Source organism: Odocoileus virginianus, chromosome 2, assembly GCF_023699985.2.
Source record: "Odocoileus virginianus isolate 20LAN1187 ecotype Illinois chromosome 2, Ovbor_1.2, whole genome shotgun sequence".
Classification (NCBI taxonomy): domain Eukaryota; kingdom Metazoa; phylum Chordata; class Mammalia; order Artiodactyla; family Cervidae; genus Odocoileus; species Odocoileus virginianus.
The window spans coordinates 46,973,321-46,997,495 of NC_069675.1; the positions used below are offsets into that span (position 1 = coordinate 46,973,321).

Consider the following 24,175-nt stretch of genomic DNA (forward strand, 5'->3'; position numbering starts at 1 on the left):
TCTGACAAAGTGAAAGTGTTAGCCATTCAGTCGAGCCATTCAGTCGCATACAACTCTTTGTGACCCATGGACTGTAGCCCACCAGGCTCCTCTGTCCATGGGATTCTCCAGGCAAGAATACTGGAGTGGGTAGCCATTTCCTTCTCCAGAGGATCCTCCCAACATAGGGATCAAACCCAGGTTTCATGCACTGCAGGTATATTTTTCACCATCTGAGCCACCAGGGAAGCCCATATCAACTCTATTTCAGTTAAAAACAAAACAAACTTTTAAACCACTCAGCAGTAGCTTACCACTCAAAATATAAATGTGAGAGAGAAAAACCAGACAAAGAAACCTTTGGGTGGCTATTATGGTTAGATTCTCTCACCTTTTCTGAGGTTGGAAAGTAACACCAACACTTACCAGAATTCATTGCAACTTGGGTCTGAATAAGAAACCATGTCTACAATTATATGCACTGACGTGGATTTCGGAGGCTGACCCCAAGACCATCTCTCTATTCTCTTTTGGCTATTTTGGCTGCTGGCAAGCAAGGTCATGGAAGTGTGACATTTGGGGACAGGAGCATTTCCAGTACTAGAAGTCTTCTTAACTTGGCTTTCCAATCCCTGTATGGCAGTTTTGGATGTGTATTCTTGAACTCTGAGCTGTAGAACCAGCTTGAAATTGTCTTCAGAAACAATTGTTGAGGGCAAGTTCTTAAAGTTCCAGGAGTATTCCTTGAAGCCCATTTCAGAACCTGCTTCTTCAGTCCCACAACCATTTTAAGGACCCAAATCCCTGTGTTAAGTCCCCTACTCTCAAACTACCTAGGGTTTTTCTCTTTCCGGTGTTGAACACTGACTGACCCAACTTTCATAATCCCAGTAGTCCTCCCAGAGAAGAGAGGAGAAGTGGGTAGGGTCTAAAGAACTCTGCCAAAGACAGGCTTCTCTGGACCTGCACTGTGTCCTCTATGTCTTCAGTGGACCCTGAAAGTGTGGTATACACACACACACACACACACACACACACACACATAATTTTGTCCTCATAACCCTGTGGTTTAAACTGTCAACTCTGTAGTCAACAAGCATGTGGCTGAAGTTTTGAAGAGTAGATCAGTGTTAGAGGCGATAAATTATCTTAGAAGGATGAATGCTCATCCTTTGCACCACTTCCCCTGTCCATCTGAGCCGGTGGGGTTGACAGTGCAGCCCCTCAGTCAAAGTCCTTCATTAATCTGTCTCCATTTTGCTCCCAGAAGCCCCTGACCAATGGAGCATTGTCTTCAGGACCCTGTTATTAGTTGTTGTTGCTCAGTTGCTAGGTCGTATCTGACTCTTTGTTACCCATGGACTACAGCACATCAGGCTTCTTTGTCCTTCACTACCTCCCAGAGTTTGCTCAAACTCATGTTCATTGAGCTTGTGAGGCCATCCAATCATCTCATCCTCTGTCACCCCCTTCTCCTCCTGCCCTCAATCTTTCCAAGCATCAGGGTCTTTTCCAATGAGTCGGCTCTTCTCATCAGATGGCCAAAGGATTGGAGCTTCAGCTTCACAACAGTCATTCTAATGAGTATTCAGGGTTGGTTTGCTTTAGGATTGACTGGTTTGATCTCCTTGCTGTCCAAGGGACTCTCAAGAGTCTTCTCCAGCACCACAGTTTGAAAGTATCAATTCTTTGGTGCTCAGCCTTCTTTATGGTCCTACTCACACACCTATTTTCTTGGGCTCCAAGATCACTACAGATGGTGACTGCAGCCATGAAATTAATAGATACTTGCTCCTTGGAAGAAAAGCTATGACAAACCTTGACAGCATATTAAAAAGCAGAGACATCACTTTGCCACAAATGTCCATATAGTCAAATCTATGGTTTTTCCAGTAGTCATGTATGAATGCAAGAATCAGACCATAAAGAAAGCTTAGTGCCAAAGAACTGTTGCTTTCAAACTGTGGTGCTGGGAAAGACTCTTGAGAATGCCTTGGGCTGCAGGGAGATCAAACCAGTCAATTCTTAAGAAAATTCACCCTTAGTATTCATTGGAAGGACTGTTGCTGAAGCTGAAGCCCCAATACTTTGGCCAACTGATGTGAAGGGACCCTCGTTGGAAAAGCCCCTGATGCTGGGAAAGATTGAGGGCAGGAGGAGAAGGGGACGACAGAGGATGAAATGGTTGGATGGCATCACAAGCTCAATGAACATGAGTTTGAGCAAACTCTGGGAGATAATGAAGGACGGGGGAGCCTTGCATGCTGCAATCCATGGAGATACCAAGAGCTGGATACAATTTAGTGACTCTACAACAAAAACAAGAGGTCAAGTGTGTTCCTTTCTGAGCTGGAGCGTTTGCCAGCCAGTGTGAAATCCTCAGGGTTCTCTTTTCCTGGCATGGTGAGTGAAAATGTTCAAGATGGTGCTCTGTGTCAGCCTGTTCCCCAGGGAGGGCTGTGATAAGCTAGCCCCTGGCCACCCACCATGCACATGAACTTGAACATGAAACAGACCTCTGTGATCTTAAATCACTAAGCTTTGGTCATAATTTCCTGAGCTTGAGGCTCCTGATGTGTGAAGAAATAGTTATCAGGGTTTCCTCTCTGTATCTGCTGTCTTCCTTTTGTGTCACTATCATGAATTTAAGGGCCCTGTCCCCCGTCACTTCAGTCATCTGCCGGGACAGAGCCTGACTCTTCCCAACCAATCACTTGTGTCCCATTTCATGGCACAGTGATGGACTCAGGGGTGGGATGTATCCCAATTTCAAACTTGCCTCCCAAGTGGCTCAGGGGTAAAGAATCCGCCTGCAATGCAGGAGACATGCGTTCGATCCTTGGGTGCGAAGATCTCCTGGAGAAGGGAATGGCAACCCACACCAGTATTCTTGCCTGGGAAATCCCATGGACAGAGGAGCCTGGCTGACTACATTCCACAGAGTCACAGTCAGGCATAACTTAGCAACTGAGCTCGCACATACAATATGAGATATTTGCTGTGGTTTCAGAGAAGAAAGTCTTCTTCTGAACACCACCAGAGCTTCCAGCGGAGCCTACTCCCTTCCCAGACAGTGTGTGGTGAGACTGTGACACCCAGAAAGCAGAGGACAGGAAGGGAGAAAAGCCAGATCTTGGCGATATGATTTGAGATTCTGGATCAAGCTTTGCCTTCAACTACTTGATCTATTTCTGGACTTTTCAGTTACATGAGCCCAAAATTTTCTTTTTTTAAGTCAGTTTGAATCAAGTTCTATGTTGTTCGCTATATAAAAATATGTGATATAAGCATTTTTGCACACACAAATTAATTCATGAACACAAAAATAACAAAAATACTCCCCAAAGTAAAACTCTTACTTTGCTAGCTTTAAGAAAGCCTGTGAAGAACAAAGCTGGGTCATTTGTAGAGACATGGATGGACCTAGTCTCTCATACAGAGTGAAGGAAGACAGAAAGGGATAAACAAATATTGTATATTAACACATATATGTGGGATCTAGAAAAATGGTATGGCTGAACCTATTTGAACCAGGGCAGGAAGAGAATAGATGCAGAGAACAGACATGTGGACATGTGTTGAGGGGGAAGTGGAGGGTGGGATGAATTGGGAGATTAGGATTGACATGTACAGTATCATGTGTAAAATAAATAACTAGTGGGAAACTGCTGTGTAGCACAGGGAACTCAGCTTGGTGCTCTGTGTTGACCTGAAGGGTGGGGTGGGGGGTGGGGGGGATGAAAGCTCAGGAGGGAGGGGATATATGTAGACATATAGTTGATTCACCTTGTTGTACAGAAGAAACTAACAACATTGTAAAGCAATTATACTCCAGCTTTAAAAAAAAAAAAGTAGCCAGTCAAACGGGGAAAAAAAAGGAAAGAAAACCTGTGATTTAGCAGAAATTAACATAATATTGTAAATTAACTATACTTCAATTTTTAAAAAGAGAGAGAGGATGCTTTAAAAAATTAGAAAAAGACAGTCTGTGATTTTAGTTCCTCCTATGCCTTCCTATTTCTAGTTTCTGAATATAACAGAAGTGCCATGCTGAACAAGGTTCGTGTGTTAAATGCTAACATCCTGAGCAGGATTACTGCATCAGGACTACCTATTCAGGAAGTATGTTTGTGCACCCACTATGAACAGAGCCTCACCAGGGGTGCTGTGAGAGCACTGATAGGAATTAGATAAGAGTCCTGCCCCCAGGGCCCAGGGTTCAGTGAGATATACAGACACCTGGCTCCCTAAACAGCACCTATTGGGTGGGAAGTTCCTTGAAGGTAAAAACAATACTGAGTTTATTCACAGATGCATCTCCAGTGCCTAGAGCAGTACCTGGCACATTGCTAGTTATGTATCACTATATCTTTCTTAATTCAGTGTGTGTGTGCTCACTCAGTTGTTTCCGACTCTTTGTGATCCTATGGACTGTGGCCTGCCAGGTTCCTCTGTCCATGGAATTCTCCAGGCAAGAATACTGGAATGGGTTGCCAGTTTCTACACCAGGGGATCTTCTCGACCCAGGGATCAAAGATGTGTCTCTTACATCTCCTGCATTGGCAGGTGGATTCTTTTACTGCTATGTCACTTTAGAAGTTCCCTTACTTCAGTGAAATAAATAAATAGAGTCATTATTTCTTCAAGTCATCCCATGCTTGATTACTCAGTTATGTCCCACTCTTTGTGACACCATGGACTGTAGCCCACCAGGCTCTTCTGTCCATGGGATTCTCCAGGCAAGAATACTGGAATGTGTAGCCATTCCCTTCCCCAGGGGATCTTCCTGAGCCAAGGATCGAACCCATGTCTCCTGCATTGCTGGCAGATTCTTTACTGTCTGGCCCACAAGGGAAGTCCCAAGTCATCACAACACAGGCTTAAAAATGGAATCAATGCCAGCATAATAAGTTGAACTTCCCGTATCTCTCCCTCACAGTTATTGCAAGAATCTCAGCCCTTCCAAAGTCTCCTCCACTCTTTGTATCTCAGGAGTTTCTGAGCTCACCCTGGTGTCCGGGAAGGCAGTGAGCACTGTGGTTTAAGCTCCCAGATCATTACCTGTTCTTTGGTCAAATGAATGAACAAATGAAAGTTCTTTCTAAACTCCAAGTTCCATTGCCCTCCCTCCCTCTTTTCCCCTCTCCCAAATAAATTAATTTCTTCTTTTGAAAGAAAGTAAAATACAAGAAAAAACTATACTGGGACTTCCCTGATGGTTCAGTGGTTAAGACTCCACACTTTCACTGGAGAAGGTGCAGATTAAATCCCTGGTGGAGGAACTAAGATCTTGCATGCTATGCTGTGCAGCAAACAAAATAAGATAAGTAGATAGAAGAAAAAGGGAGAAGGAAATGGCAACCCACTGCAGTATTCTTGCTTAGAGAATCCTGTGGACAGAGGAGCCTGGTGGGCTTCTGTCCATTGGGTCGCACAGAGTCAGACACAACTGAAGCGACTTAGCATGCATGCAGGCATTGGAAAAGGAAATGGCAACCCACTCCAGTATTCTTACCTGGAGAATCCAAGGGATGGAGAAGCCTGGTGGGCTGCCATCTATGGGGTTGCATAGAGTTGGACATGACTGAAGCGACTTAGCAGCAGCAGCAGAAGAAGAAGAAGAAAGAAAGAAAAGACTGTGCTGGGAAACATTGTATTTGCCTTGTTTTCTCCCATGGGTTCTACTCCAAACCCAGAAGCTATATTCAAATACATTTCACTAGGACTTCCCTGGTGGTCCAGCCGTTAATAATCTGCCTTTCAGTGCAGGGAACAGGGGTTCAATCCCTGGTCTGGGAAGATCCCATAGACCACAGGGCAACTAACTTTGTACATCAGAACTATTGAGCCCTTGTATTCTAGAGTCTGTGCTCCTCATCAAGAGAAGCCACCACAATGAGAAGCCCAAACACTGCAACTAGAGAGTAGCCCCTGCTCTAGACAAACTAGAGGAAGTCTGCACGCAGCAACAAAGGCCCAGCCCAGCGGAAAATAAAGAAATTAATTCATTAATTTAAAAAGCACACCCCATAAAAGAACAGAGGCGGGAGAGGGGAGGAAAGTCACAGACCCTGATGAGTCACTCCCAGAGCAGTGCTGGGGAAGTGCAGCCTGAAACCACAAAAGGAATCAATAGGAATTCTCCTTTTCACTTTCATCTCTCAGAGGATACAAAAGTGATTTTAATATGCAACATGTAACAACACTTGGCTGATCCTCTTGGGTCTCAGCTTTGAAGGCTCTCAAGTCCTCACTTTGGAGCCTCCTGTTTCTCACAATCAAAAGAAAAACGGGGAAAGAAAGATGAAAACAAAAGACAAAAAGAAAGAAAGAAAAACAGGGAAGGCCAGTAGTTAAGACTCTGTGCTTCCATTGCAGGGGGTACAGGTTTGATCCACAACCAGAGAACTAAGATCCCACATGCATAGGAGCCACAGAAAAAAAGAAAAGGAAAACTGTTTTTCTCCCCTCCAGCTTGACTTATTTCTCTCCGTCTCTTCTCTCCACCCCACCCCATTTCTTTTTAATTGGAGTAAAACATTAAATTTACAATTTTAGCAATCTTTATTCCCTGACCAGGGATTGAACCTGCACCCTCCAAATTAGAAATGAGGAGTCTGAACCTCTGGACTACCAGGGAACTCCCATTGTAACAATCTTGAGCATATAATTCAGCAGCATTAAGTACATTCACAACATTTTATAACCATCACCACCGTCCACCTCCAGCATTTTCTCATCTTGCAAAGCTGAAATTATGTCCCCATTAAACATTAACTCACCATTTTTCCTCCCCTCGGCCTCTGGCAAGCACCATTCTACTTTCTGTCTATGAATTTGACTGCTCTAGGAATTTCATATAAATAGAATCATACATTATTTGTCCTTTTCTGTCTGACATTTCACTGAGCATCTTGTTTTTAAAGTCCATCTATGTTGTAGCATACATCAGAATTTTGTTCCTTCATATGGCCACATACTATTTCATTGCTGGTTTCCTGGTGGCTTGGTGGTGAAGAACCTGCCTGCCAATGCAGGAGACACGGGTTTGATACCTGATCCAGGAAGATCCCAGATGCCGGCAACAGAGAAACTAAGCCCAGGCACCACAACTACTGAACCTGAGTACCCTAGAGCCCAAGTTTTGCAAGAAGAGAAGCCACCACAATGGAAGCCCTCACACTGCAACTATTAATAGAGAATAGCCCCTGCTGGCCACAGCTGGAGAAAGCCCACACAGCAACAAAGACTCAGCACAGCCAAAAATTAATTAACTAATGAAAAAAATAATGAAATCAAAAAAATTTGTTACTAAAAAAAAAAAAGAAGAAGAAGACGTACAGATGGCCAAGAGGCACATGAAAAATGTTCAACATCACTAATTATTAAAGAGATGCAAATAAGAACTATGAGCTATCATCTCACATCAGCTAGAATGGCTATCACCAAAAAATCCACAAACAATAAATGCTAGAGAGGATGCAGAGAGAAGGAACCCTCATACACAGTCAGTTCAGTTCAGTCGCTCAGTCATGTCCAACTCTGTGACCCCATGAACTGCAGCATGCCAGGCCTCCCTGTCCATCACCAACTCCCGGAGTTTACTCAAACCCATGTCCACTGAGTCAGTGATGCCATCCAACCATCTCATCCTCTGTCGTCCCCTTCTCCTCCTGCCATCAATCTTTCCCAGCATCAGGGTCTTCTCAAATGAGTCAGCTCTTCGCATCAGGTGGCCAAAGTACTGGAGTTTCAGCTTCAACATCAGTCCTTCCAATGAACACCCAGGACTGATCTCCTTTAGGATGGACTGGTTGGATCTCCTTGCAGTCCAAGGGACTCTCAAGAGTCTTCTCCAACACCACAGTTCAAAAGCATCAATTTTTCGGTGCTCAGCTTTCTTTATAGTCCAACTCTCACATCCATACATGACCACTGGAAAAACCATAGCCTTGACTAGACGGAACTTTGTTGGCAAAGTAATGTCACTGCTTTTTAATATGCTGTCTAGATTGGTCATAACTTTCCTTCCAAGGAGTAAGCATCTCTTAATTTCATGGCTGCAATCTCCATCTGCAGTGATTTTGGAGCCCCCCAAAATAAAGTCTGACACTTTTCCCACTGTTTCCCCATCTATTTCCCATGAAGTGATGGGACCAGATGCCATGATCTTAGTTTTCTGAATGTTGAGCTTTAAGCCAACTTTTTCACTCTCCTCTTTCATTTTCATCAAGAGGCTTTTTAGTTCCGCTTCACTTTTTGCCATAAGGGTGGTGTCATCAGTATGTCTGAGGTTATTGATATTTCTCCCGGCAAATTTGATTCCAGCTTGTGCTTCCTCCAGCCCAGCGTTTCTCATGACATACTCTGCATATAAGTGAAATAAACAGGGTGACAATACACAGCCTCGACGTACTCCTTTTCCTATTTGGAAACGGTCTATTGTTCCATGTCCAATTCTAACTGTTGCTTCCTGACCTGCATATAGGTTTCTCAAGAGGCAGGTCAGGTGGTCTGGTATTCCCATCTCTTTCAGAATTTTCCACAGTTTATTGTGATCCACACAGTCAAAGGCTTTGGCATAGTCAATAAAGCAGAAATAGATGTTTTTCTGGAACTCTCTTGCTTTTTTGATGATCCAGTGGATGCTGGCAATTCGATCTCTGGTTCCTCTGCCTTTTCTAAAACCAGCTTGACCATCTCGAGGTTCACAGTTCATGTATTGCTGAAGCCTGGCTTGGAGAATTTTAAGCATCACTTTACTAGTGTGTGAGATGAGTGCAATTGTGTGGTAGTCTGAGCATTCTTTGGCATTGCCTTTCTTTGGGATTGAAATGAAAACTGACGTTTTCCAGTCCTGTGGCCACTGCTGAGTTTTGCAAATTTGCTGGCATACTGAGTGCAGCACTTTCACTGCATCATCTTTTAGAATTTGAAATAGCTCAACTCGAATTCCATCACCTCCACTAGCTTTGTTCATAGTGATGCTTCCTAAGGTCCACTTGACTTCACATTCCAGGATGTCTGGCTCTAGGTGAGTGATCACACCATCGTGATTATCTGGGTCATGAAGATCTTTTTTGTATAGTTCTTCTGTGTACTCTTACCACATCTTCTTAATATCTTCTGCTTCTGTTAGGTCCCTACCATTTCTGTCCTTTATTGAGCCCATCTTAGTGGGAATGTAAATTGATACAGCCACTATCAAGAACAGTATGAAGGTTCCTTAAAAAACTAAACATAGAGCTTCTGTATGACCCTGCAATCCTACTCCTGGGCATATATCTAGAAAAAAACATGATCCAAAAGGATGCATACACCCTAGGGTTCATTGCAGCACTGTTTACAACAGCCAAGACATAGAACCAACCTAAATGTCCATCAACAGAGGAATGGATAAAGAAGATGTGGTACATATATACAATGGAATATTACTAAGCCATTGAAAAGAATAGACTAATGCCACTTGCAGCAACATGGTTGGACCTAGAGAATGTCATGATGAGTGAAATAAGTCAGACAGTGAAGGAGAAACATTGTATGACATCCCTTATAATGTGGAATCTAAAAAGAAATGATATAAATGAACTTACAAAATAGAAAGAGACTCACAGACTTAGAGAACAAACTTGTGGTTTCAGGGTGTGGGTGGATGAGGAGGATAGGGGGAAGGGATAGTTAGGGAGTTTGGGATGGTCATGTACACACCACTGTTTAAAACGGATAACCAGCAAGGAATTCTGCTCAATGTCATTTTGCAGCCTAGATGGGAAGGGAGTTTAGGGGAGGTGGATTCATGTATTTGTATTGCTGAGTCCCTTTGCTGTTTACCTGAAACTATCACAACATTGTTTGTTAACTGGCTATTCTTCAATACAAAATAAATAGTTAAAAAAAAATAAGCGAGTCAGGACAACTAGCTGTAGAGCACATCTATGCAGGCTCTCCCTGTAGAAGTCCAATGTTATTTTCTTTCTTTTCCTTTTATTTTTTTTTGTTTCTTTTCTCTTTTTTAATTTATTTTTCATTGAAGGAGAGTTAATTTACAATGTTGTGTTAGTTTCTGCTGTACAATAAAGTGACTCAGTTATACACATGTACATTTCTTTAATATTGTTTTCCATTATGGTTTATCACAAGATGTTAAAGATAGTTCCCTGTTCCATACAGTAGGATTTTGTTTTTTATCCATTCTGTATATAATAGTTTGCATCTACTAACCCCAAACTGCTCACCCACTCCTCCCTCCTCCCACCCCTGAGAAGTAAAATTTTAATCAGAGATTGAGATTCAGGTAACATCGAAGCGAGAAAAACCAGAGACCCATCCAGGGACCATGAGGCCAACAATCTCACCCCTGCCCTGGGCCAGGGCAGCTCAGCCAATGACTGGTTTTGTGTGTTTATTTTATCCTCTTGGATTGCAGCTCTAAAGAGTGTGGTGACCCGGACCTCTCTTTGAGGATTTGGGGGTGAAGGGGTGCTGAAGTAGAAGAGAATAGCTTTATTACTTTGCCAGGCAAAGGGGGACACAGTGGGCTCCAGCCTCAAAAACTATGTGTCCTAACTTGGAGAAGATGGTGATAAGTTTTATAGTAATGGTTCATACTATACATACAATTCATACAATGGTTTATATAAAGGGTGTGATCAGCTCATGGACTTTCTTCTGATGAATTTGTGGTGAAGCAATTGGGAGTCAGCATCATTAATCTTCAGGTCCAACTTATCTGGGGTCTATATGCTTAGGGGCAGCATACGAGTTAACTTCTCACACTTGAAGGGGTTTCAGTATCTTTACTTCAAGGTAAATGTCTGAGACATTTGGTCACCTTGTAAAATGAAAATTCTCCCTGTCCCCCACTCCTGCTCCACCCACAGAAGCTGCCTAGGCCAACTTTATCCTCCTGCCATAGCAATTGGTTTGGAAACATGTGACCTAATTAGAGCCAAACGTAGGCTTCCCTGAGATTAATTCATGAACCCTGGAAGAGACTCCCCTTCGTCTTGAGTTGCCATGTCAAGAGGATGTGAGTCCAGAGCAGCAAGCATCCACAGTGCCTAGTTTCAGGACTTAATGAAGCTCAGATTATTGATGTCTCATTGCAGACAGAATTCAGTAAGAGACAAAGTGAAAGGTAAGAAGTGGATTTATTTAGAGAGAAACATACTCCACAGATAGAGCATGGGCTATCTCAGAAGGTGAGAGCAGCTTTTTGAGGATTTGATGGAAGCCACGGACACACTATCCAGAAACCACCCCCAGAACACATAGTGTTCTGTTCAGCATGGTGTATCTGAGACAATGCCATGTGTCCAATCCCAGGTCCTATTCCCCTGGGTGCCCAGGAGCCTGGGGTCTCCCAGCCTTCCCGCCATTAAGTAGGACAGTGTGATGGAGTCCTGGCCCATGAACTGGGAGCAGAAATGAAGGCCCTTGGGCCTGATCCTCAACCGCGCCCCACCCCACCCAACCTTCTGCTGTCCAGATACAGAGGAACCAGGGGAGGACCTCAAGCTCTGGGGAACAGCAGAACAAGGGGAAGGATGGGCCTGGGCCCCAGAGTGACTGCATGACCCTGAGCCTCCCCACTGAACAAGCCTGCCCTGCGGTGTGCTGTGAGCAAGAACAGTTAGACACCCTGATCAATACCCCGGAGGCAGCCCCCACCCTCTGCGGCTAGGACAGTCCTGAGTGTGCCCAGGGAAGCTCCTCTGTTAAACGCTCACCAGTCCCACCTTCTTGGGAGGAATGGAAATCATGGGGACCCATCTTTATCACACATTTACACACACTCTTGGTCGACTCCCGTGATAGCAACCATTTGTCATACTGATGAGGGCTTGAGGCCAACAGAACCTGCCCGAACCCCTGTGTGACCTTGAGAGTCATTAGGCTATCCTGAGTCCAGTGGTACTGATTCCCACTTGCCTGAGCCAGGAGTAGCACCCGTGATCCTCTGCTGGAGAGGGCACCCCAGGACACAGCCACACTGGTGGCCGCAGTGGTGGCCACGAGCCAGCGCCTGACTCCCTGCTCTCAACCCTCGTGTCTGCCCCTCGTGAGTGGTCAGCTTATTCTGGGATGTGCGCTGCCCAGGGGGGCCTGACCAGGCAACTGCAAAGGAGCTTCTTCCCCCTAAACTGCCAAGCTGTGCCCCTTGTCTCAGATACTTGGGACACTTTGGTTTTTTTTTTTCTTCTCTTTGCTTCATGTAAACACTCTTGTGACTGACGCCGGCCATGTTCTCAGAGAAGCAGAGGAGTTTTCTGGAGGAAAGAATAAGGAGAGGGTGGTGGTAGGTGGCCATCTCCAGGCTCGCCCCTCCAGGGCTTGCCCCTGGTCAAGAGCCAGGCAGGAAGCTCTTAAGAGTCATTGCTCAAGAGGAGAGGAGGCCAGAGAGGCCCCGGGTAGAGAAGGGAGGGGAGTCACCCTGGCTACTCTGGTCCTGTCTCAGTTTCCCTTCCATAACCCAGGGAGATGGGATTGGATGTGAAGGATCAAGAGCCCCCAGGCTGGAGGGAGTCCAGGCCCCTGAGAGGAAGAATGTGTGTGTTGGGGGTGGGAGGGCAGCAATGGGAGCAGGGAAGTTCATCGGGCAGGATACGGCAGGGTGGGGGCGATCATGGGGGCAGGCAGGAGTGTCACTGCTGGGAAGAGGTGGGGATCAAAGCATCTGAAGGGCTCTCTAGGGAAAAAGCAAACACTGAGGTCACCGCTGCTCCCACAGAGCCCTGCCCCCACACCCCAGCCCCCAGCTATAAGGGCCCCCGCCCCAAGCAGGGTGTCCAGGCTGTGGAGGTGTCATGGCCAAGTCACACCTGCTGCCATGGCTGCTGCTGCTGCCCACACTCTGTGGTCCAGGCACTGGTGAGTCCCCCCAGTCTCCCCTTGCCTCCCCACTTCCCGGAGCTAGGTGAGGAGGGGGCATTGCAAACTTCTCCACCATTCACTGAGCCTTGGCTCTGTTGCAAGCATTATCCTTAGTCTGGACATTATCTTCCTTTTAAAGATGAGGGAGCCTTGACTCAGAGATTCCAGGGCTTGTCCGAGGTCACACAGCTGCTGGGCACTAGAGCAGGTAGAGGGCTTCCCAGGCGATGTTGTAGTAAAGAACCTGCCTGCCAATGTAGGAGATGCAAGAGACGTGGGTTCAATCCCTGGGTCAGGAAGATCCCCTGGGGAAGGGCATGGCAACCCACTCTAGTATTCATGCCTGGATAATCCCAGGGACAGAGAAGCCTGGGGGGTTATAGTTCGAAGGGTCTCAAAGAGTCGGACATGACTTAAGAGTCTTAGCACACACACACAGAGCAAGTAGAAGCCAGAATTGTCTGACTCGAGCAGGTTTAAGAGCCATGCATCCCAGTAAAATTGGGTGTGGAGTTTGGGGGAGGCCAGTGCACCAGGTGTGGCATGGATCCCAGGGTTTCTCTGGCTTCAAACAGCAGCTGCTGGGACCACCTACTCCCTGGCCTGTGCCCAGGGCCCTGAGTTCTGGTGCCAAAGTCTGGAGCAAGCATTGCAGTGCAGAGCCCTAGGGCACTGCCTGCAGGAAGTCTGGGGACATGTGGAAGCCGTGAGTACTACCCAAGGACGTAGGGAAACAAAAGGGCTCAGGGTAAAGGGTCCTGGGTAGACTCTGGATGTGCCTGATGGATTGGAGCCCCCGTAGGGGATAGGATGGGATGGAGTGGAACGGGATAGAATATGATGGATAGGGTGGGGTGGGATGAATGGGATGGGATGGATGGGGTGAGATAGGATGGGATGGGATGAGATGGATGGGATAAATGAGATTGGATGGGATGGGGTGAGATGGGATAGAATGGGATGGATGGGGTAGGATGAGTGGGATGGAATGAATGGGATGGGATGGGATGGACAGGGTGGGATGGGATGGAATGGGATGAATGGGATGTCATGGGATCATGGACACTTGCTTGTGCCCTGGAGAGCCCTGTCAGCCTTAGCCACCTGATCTGGGAGCATGCCCCCCATCATGTGCTCCACCTTGGGGCCCTCTCCTCAGGATGACCTGTGCCAGGAATGTGAGGACATCTCCCGCATCCTCACCAAGATGGCCAAGGAGGCCATTTTCCAGGTAATGAGGCCCAGGCCCTGAATTGAAGCTTGGAGGGTAAGAGATGGAAGAAGAGGTGAGCCTCTTAAAGGAGCATCTCCAGGTTGGAGGTGATGCCTGGGTTTACCAGGGGTCTCCTGGTCAGGAGAGGGCTCTGGGAGTGATCTCAGCATCACAGTCTTTCCTAAGGGGAGCTACCCTGCCTGTGCCCAACCACACAGCTCCTTTAGCACCCTCCCAACTCCAGGGCCCTGGGAGAAGGTGACCAGTCAGCTGGGCAGTGGCCCCATTCCAGGGGTTCAGATGGGGCAGACCTCAGAGAGGCCAAGCTAACGGTCCTCTCTCTGGCCTGCCTCCCAGGACTCAGTGCGCAAATTCCTGGAGCAGGAGTGCAACGTCCTTCCGCTGAAACTCCTGGTGCCCCAGTGTCGTCACCTGCTGGACACCTACTTCCCTCTGATCATTGACCACTTCCAGAGCCAGATGGTGAGGCCTGCCCACCTTGCCTCCAGGCTGCCTCCCTCACAGCCTTCATGCCTGCCCTTTCCCAGAGTTACCCCCACATGTGGTACTCCAGCACACACACACAGACACACACACAGAGATACACACACGCGCGCATCCTACCCACACCCAGTCCAGGAAACTCAATGCCCCTCAGCTGGTGCCCAGATCACAGCCCCACCCAGTAAGCTATACACAGTGGGCCTGCCCACTTACAAACACCTACACACACCCTCACACTCTTCATACAAACATACACTGGGTCACAAATCCATACTACAGACACACAGTCTCAGGTAAAACTCACACCATCCCACAAGAATAACAAATTTCACTTGGTGCTAACTCTGAGTAGGCTCTAAGCTTTAAGTCCTTAAAATATTGTAATTAACTTCCAACAACTGCTTCAGAGAAGTTAACACCCAAGAATGTGTGTCCTTAGTCACCCAGTTGTGTCCAACTCTTTGCAACCCTGCAGACCAGGCTCCTCTGTCCACGGAATTTTCTAGGCAAGAATACTAGAATGAGTTGCCATTCCCTTCTCCACGGGAACTTCTTGACCCGGGATCAAACCCCAATCTCCTGCATTGCAGGTGAATTCTTTACCACTGAGCCACCAGGGAAGCCTTGGTGGCTCCAGTGGTAAAGAATCTTCCTGCCAGCATGGGAGATGCAAGAGACACAGGTTCGATCCCTGGGTCAGGAAGATCCCCTGGAGTAGTTAATGGCAACAAACTCTAGTATTCTTGCCTGGAAAATTCCACAGACAGAGGAGCCTCGAGGGGTACAGTCAGTCCCATGGATATGACTGAACACATAAATACCCAAAGATACACAGATAATAAATGGTCAAGCTTTAATTTTGACCTCTGTCCTTTGAATCCACAATTCACATTCTTGATTAAGGAAAGGCAGCTCCCATGTCGTTTAATATGTGGGTCTAAAGGCTTATTACAGAAAATGCATAAGGAATAACAATTTGCCTAATAAAATGTGAGTTTCTCCTCCAGAACAAAAAAAAAAAAAACCCACATCATCTGCACACTCACACAAAAGACACAGTCTCATGTACTTATACTCATTCATTCTCACAAACATCCATGCTCACACTCATTCACACACATCCTCAGCCTAGTGCCCCAAAGCCCCCACATGACCTCCCTCTCTGCCTTTGGTCTCCCCCATCCTCTCCACAGAATCTTAAACCACAACCCCAAACCAGCCTGCTCCCCTCATTCCAGGCCAAAGACAGTGACCTGGTTTCGGAATCCTTGAGCCAGACTGAGCAGGAGTGGGGTTCCCTCCCCCACCTTAATCACCCCCTCACCCTGTGTTGTGCCCTAGAACCCGAAGTTCATCTGTCAGCACGTGGGCCTATGCAAGCCCAGGCAACCAGAGCCTGGGCAGGGGCCAGAGCCATGGGGCCGTCTGCAGGACATGCTGGTCCTCCCCCTGCTGCCAGGGGCCCCCCAGGCCAAGCCTGGGCCTCAAACACAGGTGAGGTGGGGATCCAGAGCACCAGGGCCACAGCTGAGGCCCTGGGGGCCGGGAGCACCTGACCTGGGAGGGGCAGAGACAGGAAGGGCACCAGCAACTACAGACAGGGCCTAAGGCGGGAGCAGGAGGAGAGGAGTTGGAGGTGAGGCTGGTGAGCAGAGCCTGGGCGAGCCTGCTGTCCAGCCTGCCTCCAGCTTGATTCTTCCGCCAGGACCTATCCGAGCAGCGGTTCCCCATCCCCCTCCCCTTCTGCTGGCTCTGCCGGACTCTGATCAAACGGATCCAGGCTGTGATTCCCAAGGTGAGTCGTCCAGGCCGCAGGGCTCCCCACTGCTTCACTTCCCCCATCCCTCCTCAGAAGTTAGGAGGGGTGCCATTTGTGCAATGTTCCCACCCAAGGCACCCTGCACTAGGGCTGGGCCTCGAAGTGCCAGGACTAGAGTTTCTTCAACAATTGTGAAGCCGTCACCAAGTGCCAGGCACTATGCGTGTGTTCTCAGTCACTCAGTCGTGTCCGACTCTTTGCGACTCCACTCTGTAGCCCACCAGGCTCTTCTGTCTATGGAATTCTCTGGGCAAGGATACTGGAGTGGGTTGCCATTCCCTTCTCCAGGGGATCTTCCTGACCTAGGGATTGAACCTGCGTCTCTTAGGTCTCCTGAATTGACAGGCAAATTCTTTACCTCTGTGCCACCAGGGAAGCCCTCCAGGCACTATGCCAAGTGTCAAAATACAGAAAAGAATCTCAGCTGTCTTTGTGGAAATGGTGCTCTCAAGTTTTCTATTCAGCCTGAGGGTTGGGATATGTATGTATCAGAAACAAAGTGAAACATTGTTCCAGTAAAATCTATACCAAATTGCTGGGAAAGAAAGAAAGAAAAAGAGAGAGAGAAAGAAAGAGGGAGAGAGAAAGGAAGAAAGGAAAGAAGAAAAAAGAGAGAAAGAAAGGGAGAGAAAGAGAGAGGAAAAGAAGGGAAGGAAGAAAGCAAGAAAAGGTGTTTTCATTTTACAAAAGAAGCATTAGATGTACACCCCATCCTTGCCCACCCTGAACATGGAGCCTTCCAAACTTTGTAGTGACCATCACCCAACAGCCCTGCCCTGAAAGGGGGCCCAAGTGAGGAGAGACCAGCCCTGTTGGCCTTTCCAGATGGGGCCAGTATGGCCACCTGCTCACTGACAGCGTGTTCACCCGCCTGAGTCTGCGTTGCGGTGGGAGAGATTTTTTTCAGGCAGTGATGAGTTCAGAGCAGAGAATTAAGACAGATGAGGGAAGGAACAGTGATAGGAGAATGAGGGGTGGGATGGTTGGTCAGGAAGCGTCCCCAAGGAGGTGATGGTTAAGTTGGGACCTGGGGCACAACAAGGACCGATGGGCAAAGGGTCTTAAGCAGAATGAGCTTGGGCTGCAGCGCGCAGCCTGCGGGGAGAGGTTGAGAAGGGAGCAGAGGGTAGGCCAAGTGAAGGGACCCTGGGCTTTGTTCCGCATCTTCTTTTTTACAATTTTATTTATTTGTTTTTGGCTACACTGGGTCTTTGTGGCTGCACAGGATTTTCTCCAGCTGCAGTGCTCAGGCTTCTCACTTTGGCGGCTTCTCTTGTTGCAGAGCACGGGCTCAGTAGTTGTGGCACATGGGCTTAGTTGCTCCGAGGCATGTGGGATCTTCTTAGGGAAGGCAGCAAACCCGTGACTCCTGCACTGGCAGATGGATTCTTTACCACTCAGCCACTAGGAAAGCCCTGGGCTTTCTTCTGAAGGCAGTACACAGCTGTGGAAGGGTTTCAGGCAGGAGGAGCCATGACCGGATTTACACTTTAGCAAGATCTCTCTCCTAGTGTTTGAAGATGGTATCAGGCATAAGGGAGAGAAAAAGGAGGGCAAGGCTAGTCCTTAGGAGACCACGGCAGGAAACACGGTGGGCCTGGAACTTGCAGGGGGACTGAGGTCTGTCTGGGAGGTAGGCTCTACAGGATCGGTGATGGAGGGGACCAGGGGCGTGAAGACAAATGGGGAGTCAGCCATGACTCTCTGGACTTTGGCTTGAGTGACAGGCTCTTTGGAATACCCCCCACCCCCCGCTGAGATGGGTGGATTTGAGAAGAAACAGGTCTGGGCAGAAAAAGTAGGACTTCTTTCCTGACCGTGATAAGTTCGAGTCGCCTGCACAACATACGGGAGGAGACGACAAGCAGGCAGCCTGCCAGATCACTGGCCAGGTCCAGAGATGTCAGTCGTGGCTACAGACAATGTTTAAGTCCAAGATTTAAATCCAGGGGTGTGGAGTGGACCAGGTGGAGGAAGAGGAAAAAGCCAGCAAAAGAGCCTGAGGACGGACAGCCAGGGAGGTGGGGACACCACAGCGTGAGGATGTGGAGCCTGAGAGAAGAAAGCACTTCAGCATGGAGGGCGTGGTCCCTGGGGTGAAATCTGCTGAGGGGTCGACAAGCCATGACCACGGGTTGCTGGTGACCTTGAAAGCTGTTTTGGAGGTGTTCCGGAGACAGAACTACAGCATTCAGTATAGACAACTCTTTTTGAAGTTTTTCTGGGAAGGGAAAAGAAGATGGGTGAGACTTTGGGATTTTTTTTTTTTTTTTTTACTTTTTGGCCTGTGGGATCTTAGTTCCCTGACCAGGGATTGAACCCGCAGGCCCTGCAGTGGGAGAGCAGAGTCTTAGCCATAGGATCCCCAGGGAAGCCCCAAGATGGGTGAGGGTTTTTAATGACAGAAGTATTTTTAGCATGTTCACATGCTGATGAAAGGGAAGGGCAAGAGGGAGAAGCAATGAAGCAGAACAGAGGGGGATGCAGGGTGGACCCTGTGCACAGGAGATGGCTAGCCTTTGACAGAGCTGGGGTCCCTCATCATAGCGGGAGGAGAGGATGAGTGTGGGATCTGATGCAAGCAAAATGGGTCCTTGTAGTGAGATGTGTCATTTGGAAGGTGTCACATCCCCAAAATATATATGTCCCCCTGTTCTGCTCTTTCCTTGGCCATCCTGATGCTGAGGGACAGTGGGGGCTTCAGGCAGGAACAGGGCCCAGGCCAGCCTGCCACATATCGGTCCTTTTTTAAAAATTGAAGTATAGTTGATGTACAAGGCTTCCTGATGGCTCAGCAGGTAAAAATCTGCCTGCAATGCAAGAGACGCAGGAGATGCAGGTGCGATCCCTGGGTCGAGAAGATCCCCTAGAGGAGGAAATGACAACCCACTCCAGTATTCCTGCCTGAGAAATCCCATGGATAGAAGAATCTGGCAGGCTACAGCCCATAGGGTCTCAAAGAGTCGAACATGACTGAGGTAACTGGGGACATACACACAAACATAGTTGATGTACAATATTATATAACTCACAAGTGTACAATATAGTGATTCACACCTTTCAAAGGTTTATATATATCCACTTATAGTTATTATAAAATATTGGCTATAGTCCCTGAGATGTGCAGTAGATCCTTGTAGCTTATTTCACGTATGAAAGTTCTTTACATGAATTGGCTGAATGACTAAAGGAGCGGAGGAATAAGCGTGCCTGCATCCTCTCTCCTTGCTCTTCAGCAGGGAGGTTGTGTTTGCAATCAAAGGTGGGGTGGGGTGGGGGAACTCCTTACTTCCCCATGAGGCTCCTGACACCAGGGACTTCTTGACTCTGGGAGCCACAGACAGGAGCTTGTCCACCTGTGGGGGAAGCATGGCACCACAAGGTCAGGAGGGAGAAGACTCGGGTTGGTTCTGCCTCTGCCCCAGGCTGCCATGTGGCCTGAGCAATGTCCACCTCTCTGGGAAAGGGAATTTCAACAATTCCAGAGTCTTTGAAGTCAGAGTGGGGGTCTGCGGCCTGGTTCTCGCACCAGCTCAGTGACTCTGGACAAGTCCCCCTGCTGTTCAGTGTCTGTCTGCAAACAGCATAGTAATTCTCCAAGGCCTCCAGGAAAGGTCTACAAAGCGCCCTGAGCAGGCCTTTCGGGGGAAGGTCCCACCCTGTCCTTTCTCGTCCCCCACCCCAGGGTGTACTGGCCATGACTGTGGCCCAGGTGTGCCACGTGGTACCCCTGCTGGTGGGCGGCATCTGCCAGTGTCTGGTTGAGCGCTACTCTGTCATCCTCCTGGACACGCTGCTAGGCCGCATGCTGCCCCAGCTGGTCTGCGGCACTGTCCTCCGGTGCTCCAGCGAGGACAGCGCTGGCCCAGGTGAGCCTGCCGCCCTAGCCCCTGCCCGTCACCCGCTCCCATCTCCTCCCCTGCCAGCCACAGCCCTGCACGACCCTCCCCTTCTCGGGTCCACCTGCGCTGCACCAGTGAGAACAGATACGCAGCTGTTTTTTCTCTCTAGCCCTCCCTGCCCTGGGGTCCCTGCCTGGAGAATGGCTACCACAAGACTCTGAGTGCCAGCTCTGCGTGTTTGTGACCACCCAGGCAGGGAACAGCAGTGAGCAGGCCATGCCACAGGCAATGCGCCAGGCCTGCCTGGGCACCTGGCTGGACAAGCAAAAGGTGAGGGGCAGGCGTGTTTGGGGGGGTGGGGGGACTTGGAACCCAGGGGCTGCCCGAGGTGGAAGGTTGGGTCCAAGACAGGTTTCTCAGACATAGACACACAGAGTGGGCTGGACCTCTGCCCTTAAGGTGCTCAGATGCAGAGAGGACGCAGGCCAAACAATGATGTCGTTGTAACTTAGGGCAAAAGGTCCGGAGACGTCTCTGGACCAGGGGCATGGGCTCAGGAGGACAAGCAGGCCTCCCTCGAGGACCAGGAGAGAGGCCCGGTCATCTGCCAGGAGATGAGTAATGCCAGGGCCAGCTGAGCAAGAGAAGGCCTGGCCTCCTCTCCAGATCCCAGTCCTGTCCCTGCCCCAGGGCTCCTCCCAGTGTGACTCAGTGGGGACCAAGCCACTGGCAGGAGAGGCCTGGGCCTGGGGTCCCAGAGCCCTGGTGTTCTCTGAGAGTGGGTGACACGCCTGCTGACTCCTGGAGAAGGCTGCTTTCCGCACCGTGCTCCCCTCCTCAGGTCTCTAGGACCAGACGAACTTCAGGTGTCTTCCAGAACTGAAATGGAGAGGGGAGGGAAGGATGGGGCCAAGATCCTGCCCCTCAGTCTCCATCTCCGAGGTCCCTGGTTTTCCTGACGGAAACCCCCACTTCCACCCAGTGGCTTGTTCAGTCTTACAGCCAGAATTGCTCACTAGGGGCCGAGGGCTGGACCCACACCAGGCCCAGGGAGCTCTGAGGGGATCCAGATAAGTGGGGAGGCCAGACGGTAAGGCAGGAGGGCCCTGCCCCAGGCCTGCGTCCACCCAGCCCTGTGTCTGTCTCCTCCCTCAGTGTGAGCAGTTTGTGGAGGAGCACGCGCCCCGGCTGCAGACTCTGGTGTCCAGCGGCTGGGATGCCCACAGGGCCTGCCAGGTATGCTCACTCCTGCCAGCTGGTTCCAGGACTTGCCTCAGCACCGAGTCCCCCGCTCCCCCAGCCCCAGTCCATAGTTAGTGCAGGGCAGCCCCAGGAGTGCCGGCCCACGACCGGGAGGTGCCCGCCTATGTTTTACTATAGACAAGGCAGTCTCAGAGAAGTCAAGAAAAAGCCACAAAAGAATGAAAAGAGAGGAGTATGGGAAGGAAGGGGCTTCCCAGGTGGCGCTAGTGGTAAAGAACCTGCCTGCCAATGCAGGAGATGTAAGAGATCTGGGTTCAGTCCCTGGGTCGGGAAGATCCCCTGGAGAAGGAAATGGCAACCACCCCAGTATTCTTGCCTGGAGAATCCCATGGACAGAGGAGCTTGGTGGGCTACGGTCCAGAGGGCTGCAAAGAGTCAGACATGACTGAAGGGACTGAGCGCTCGGGAAGGGCGGGGCAGCGGTAACGAGTGTGGTCTGACGTGTTTTCTGGGACGGGGGTTGTTCAATGAGCAGTGTGTGCTTACTGGGGGTGGGCGCGGGTACAGATTGTGTGTCCTGGGGCAAGTGTGCCCCTCCTCTGGCCCCAAGCCCTGAAGGCCTGTGGCTTGGAGGGTGGCCTGAGGGACCCACAAGGTCACACCAGGAGCTCTCGCCAGGTGGCAGGTGGAGTGCGAGCTGCCCCTATGGGGGTCGGGGGAGCATCCCCAACCTCTTAGAGCTGGGAATCAGGGGTGCGAGGCCTCAGGGCCCTAATACTGTCCCATGGCAGGCCCTGGGGACATGTGCGACTCCGTTCAGTCCTCTCCAGTGTTTCTACAGCCCCCACTTCTGATGAGAACGCACAGCCATGGCAGGTGAGTCCAGACTCCCACTGATGGGAGGGGGGACGGTCCTGCCCCCATCGGGACAGGGGGCTCCTCTGTCCCCAAGCCGGAAGAGGCAGCCTCCAATCTTCCATCCTCCTCCTCACAGGCTGAACTCAAGGCTCCTGAGGGCCCCAGCAGCATCATCTCGACTGTCCTCTCTCAAACCCGCTCATCCCCCTGCCCAGAATCCCCATGGCGTTCAGTGCCAGGCCCAGCTCCCAGCTTGCTGGCCCTCCCACAGCCCAGAAGGGAGCTTCCGCGGCTGAGCATGGCTTTCCCCTCACAGATCACCCTCTGCACTCACTTATCCTCAGTACAAAATGTGCTTACACCAAGGCCTGCCTTTCCTGAAACTCAGGGGACACCAGACATTGCTCCCTAAAGACGCCAGGAACTCCTCCATCGCCTGACTCCTCCTACCTGAGACTCCTCCCTGTCTCCCTCAGTGTCACTAGGTCAGAGGTCAGAGGTGACTCCTTAGGACAGAAGGGCAGGTCAGATGCCTCCGGAGATGGAAGCGCCCCTGAGAGCAGACTTCACAGTTCTGCCCAGAGCTAGACCCCCAACATGAAGGTCATGTATTCATCTCTTTTCACTCATTTTTTTACAACGCAATGAGTATCTGTGACCAGGCCACATTCTCAGAGCAAGGGCTAGAGGTGTGAATAAAACAGTGAGCAACACCCCTCCCCCCGCCAACCCTCCTGGAGCTCATGCCCCAGGGCCCATCTGCAGGTGGGGGGGAGTCCAGCCTGCTCCAGACACCCTGGAGAATCACGAGCCCCTGGGGGAAGTGGTGGGGAGGAAGTGTCTGTGACAATTCAGACCCTCCCTGCAGGGACAAGTTTAAAGTCATCCCTCCTCATTGATGCCAGCTGCTGGGGCCGGGGGGCGGGGGCAGAGGTCAGGAAGCTGCCAGAAATAGCTGGGCCTTCCAGCCCTATTGAAACAGGAAGAGGAGTGGTTGGCACAAAAGGCCTGGGCTCTGGTCTGAACTCTGCCAGCCCTTGGCCATGGGTCCCCAGCCAAGACACACCACCCGTCTCTGGCCCTCACTCTTCTCAGTGACAAAGGCAGAGTTGGGTGAGGTGGTCTTCATGACTCTCCATATGACTAGACCCCACCTCTGGCTCCCTGCCCTGCCCACACTGAGAAATGTGGGCTTCATTCCCAGGCTCCCTTTTCCCAACTCCTTTCCTCCAAAAGCTCTGAGGCTGGTAAGCCACAGGCCCGCAGATGGTGCCTTCAGTCCTGGGTCAGCCTGGTATATCTAATCTCTAACCACAGCCTGGAACCAGTGGCACTTCCGTCCACTTTGGGAGTGAGGGGTGGCCAAGGCCTCATCTTCTGGACAAGGAATGCCCACGGGGCTTCCGGCCCAGGGCCACCTGCACATCCCACCAGAGCCAGCCCAACTCCCACTGGGCTGAGGGGATCTTGTCGTGGGCCCCCAGTCCTTCTCCAAGTCCTGGCATCAAGGGGACAGTGGAAGGAGAATCCTGTGCTGGCCTCACTCCCATCTCCATGTGCATGAGATACTGGCTTTTACAATTCCTCTGCTAACACTTCCACAAAATTAAGAATTCAGAAGAATAAAAAAATGGGAACAGAAAGTCCCAGAAAAGACAGACACGTGAAATCCTTAAACTTTTTTTAAACATCAGGAAATCCCTGGTGTGGTTGAAAGTGGGCACAGCGGGGCTCAATCCTGGTGGAAGGTGATTGGGCACATTCATATGTGAATGTTTTCTTGTTGCTTTTTGTTAAGACGTAAGAGGGGGTTTTCTTTTTATCTTTTTGTACGGTTGGTATTCAGTTGTGTGTGACTCTTTGCAACCCCATGGACTGCAGCAC

At 49.7% G+C, this 24,175-nt stretch overlaps 1 protein-coding gene across 3 annotated transcripts; it reads left to right on the forward strand.

The window, feature by feature from the left end:
- The first annotated feature begins 12,766 nt into the window (after positions 1 to 12,766).
- On the forward strand, positions 12,767 to 23,949 carry SFTPB (surfactant protein B). Of its 3 annotated transcripts, none has more exons than XM_070479551.1 (11): positions 12,767 to 12,849; positions 13,428 to 13,558; positions 14,012 to 14,083; positions 14,423 to 14,548; positions 15,911 to 16,063; positions 16,275 to 16,364; positions 20,074 to 20,257; positions 20,400 to 20,560; positions 21,386 to 21,466; positions 22,225 to 22,309; positions 22,428 to 23,949. In XM_070479551.1, exons 1-10 carry the CDS (start codon positions 12,786 to 12,788, stop codon positions 22,285 to 22,287), a joined length of 1,125 nt encoding a protein of 374 aa, XP_070335652.1. In that variant the 5' UTR covers positions 12,767 to 12,785; the 3' UTR covers positions 22,288 to 22,309; positions 22,428 to 23,949. The 3 variants fall into 3 exon arrangements, with proteins under 3 accessions (XP_070335652.1, XP_070335665.1, XP_020745105.2); XM_070479564.1 differs by having other exon boundaries at positions 20,143 to 20,257; XM_020889446.2 differs by having other exon boundaries at positions 12,784 to 12,849; positions 13,431 to 13,558.
- Positions 23,950 to 24,175: the final 226 nt, after the last annotated feature.

Bases quoted from the DNA above. Each gene is read 5' to 3' on its own strand.
- SFTPB (XM_070479551.1), top strand. From the start codon at position 12,786: ATGGCCAAGTCACACCTGCTGCCATGGCTGCTGCTGCTGCCCACACTC. The intron at 14,084-14,422 runs GTAATGAGGCCC...CCTGCCTCCCAG, and splicing joins CCAAGGAGGCCATTTTCCAG to GACTCAGTGCGCAAATTCCT. The intron at 21,467-22,224 runs GTATGCTCACTC...GTCCCATGGCAG, and splicing joins ATGCCCACAGGGCCTGCCAG to GCCCTGGGGACATGTGCGAC.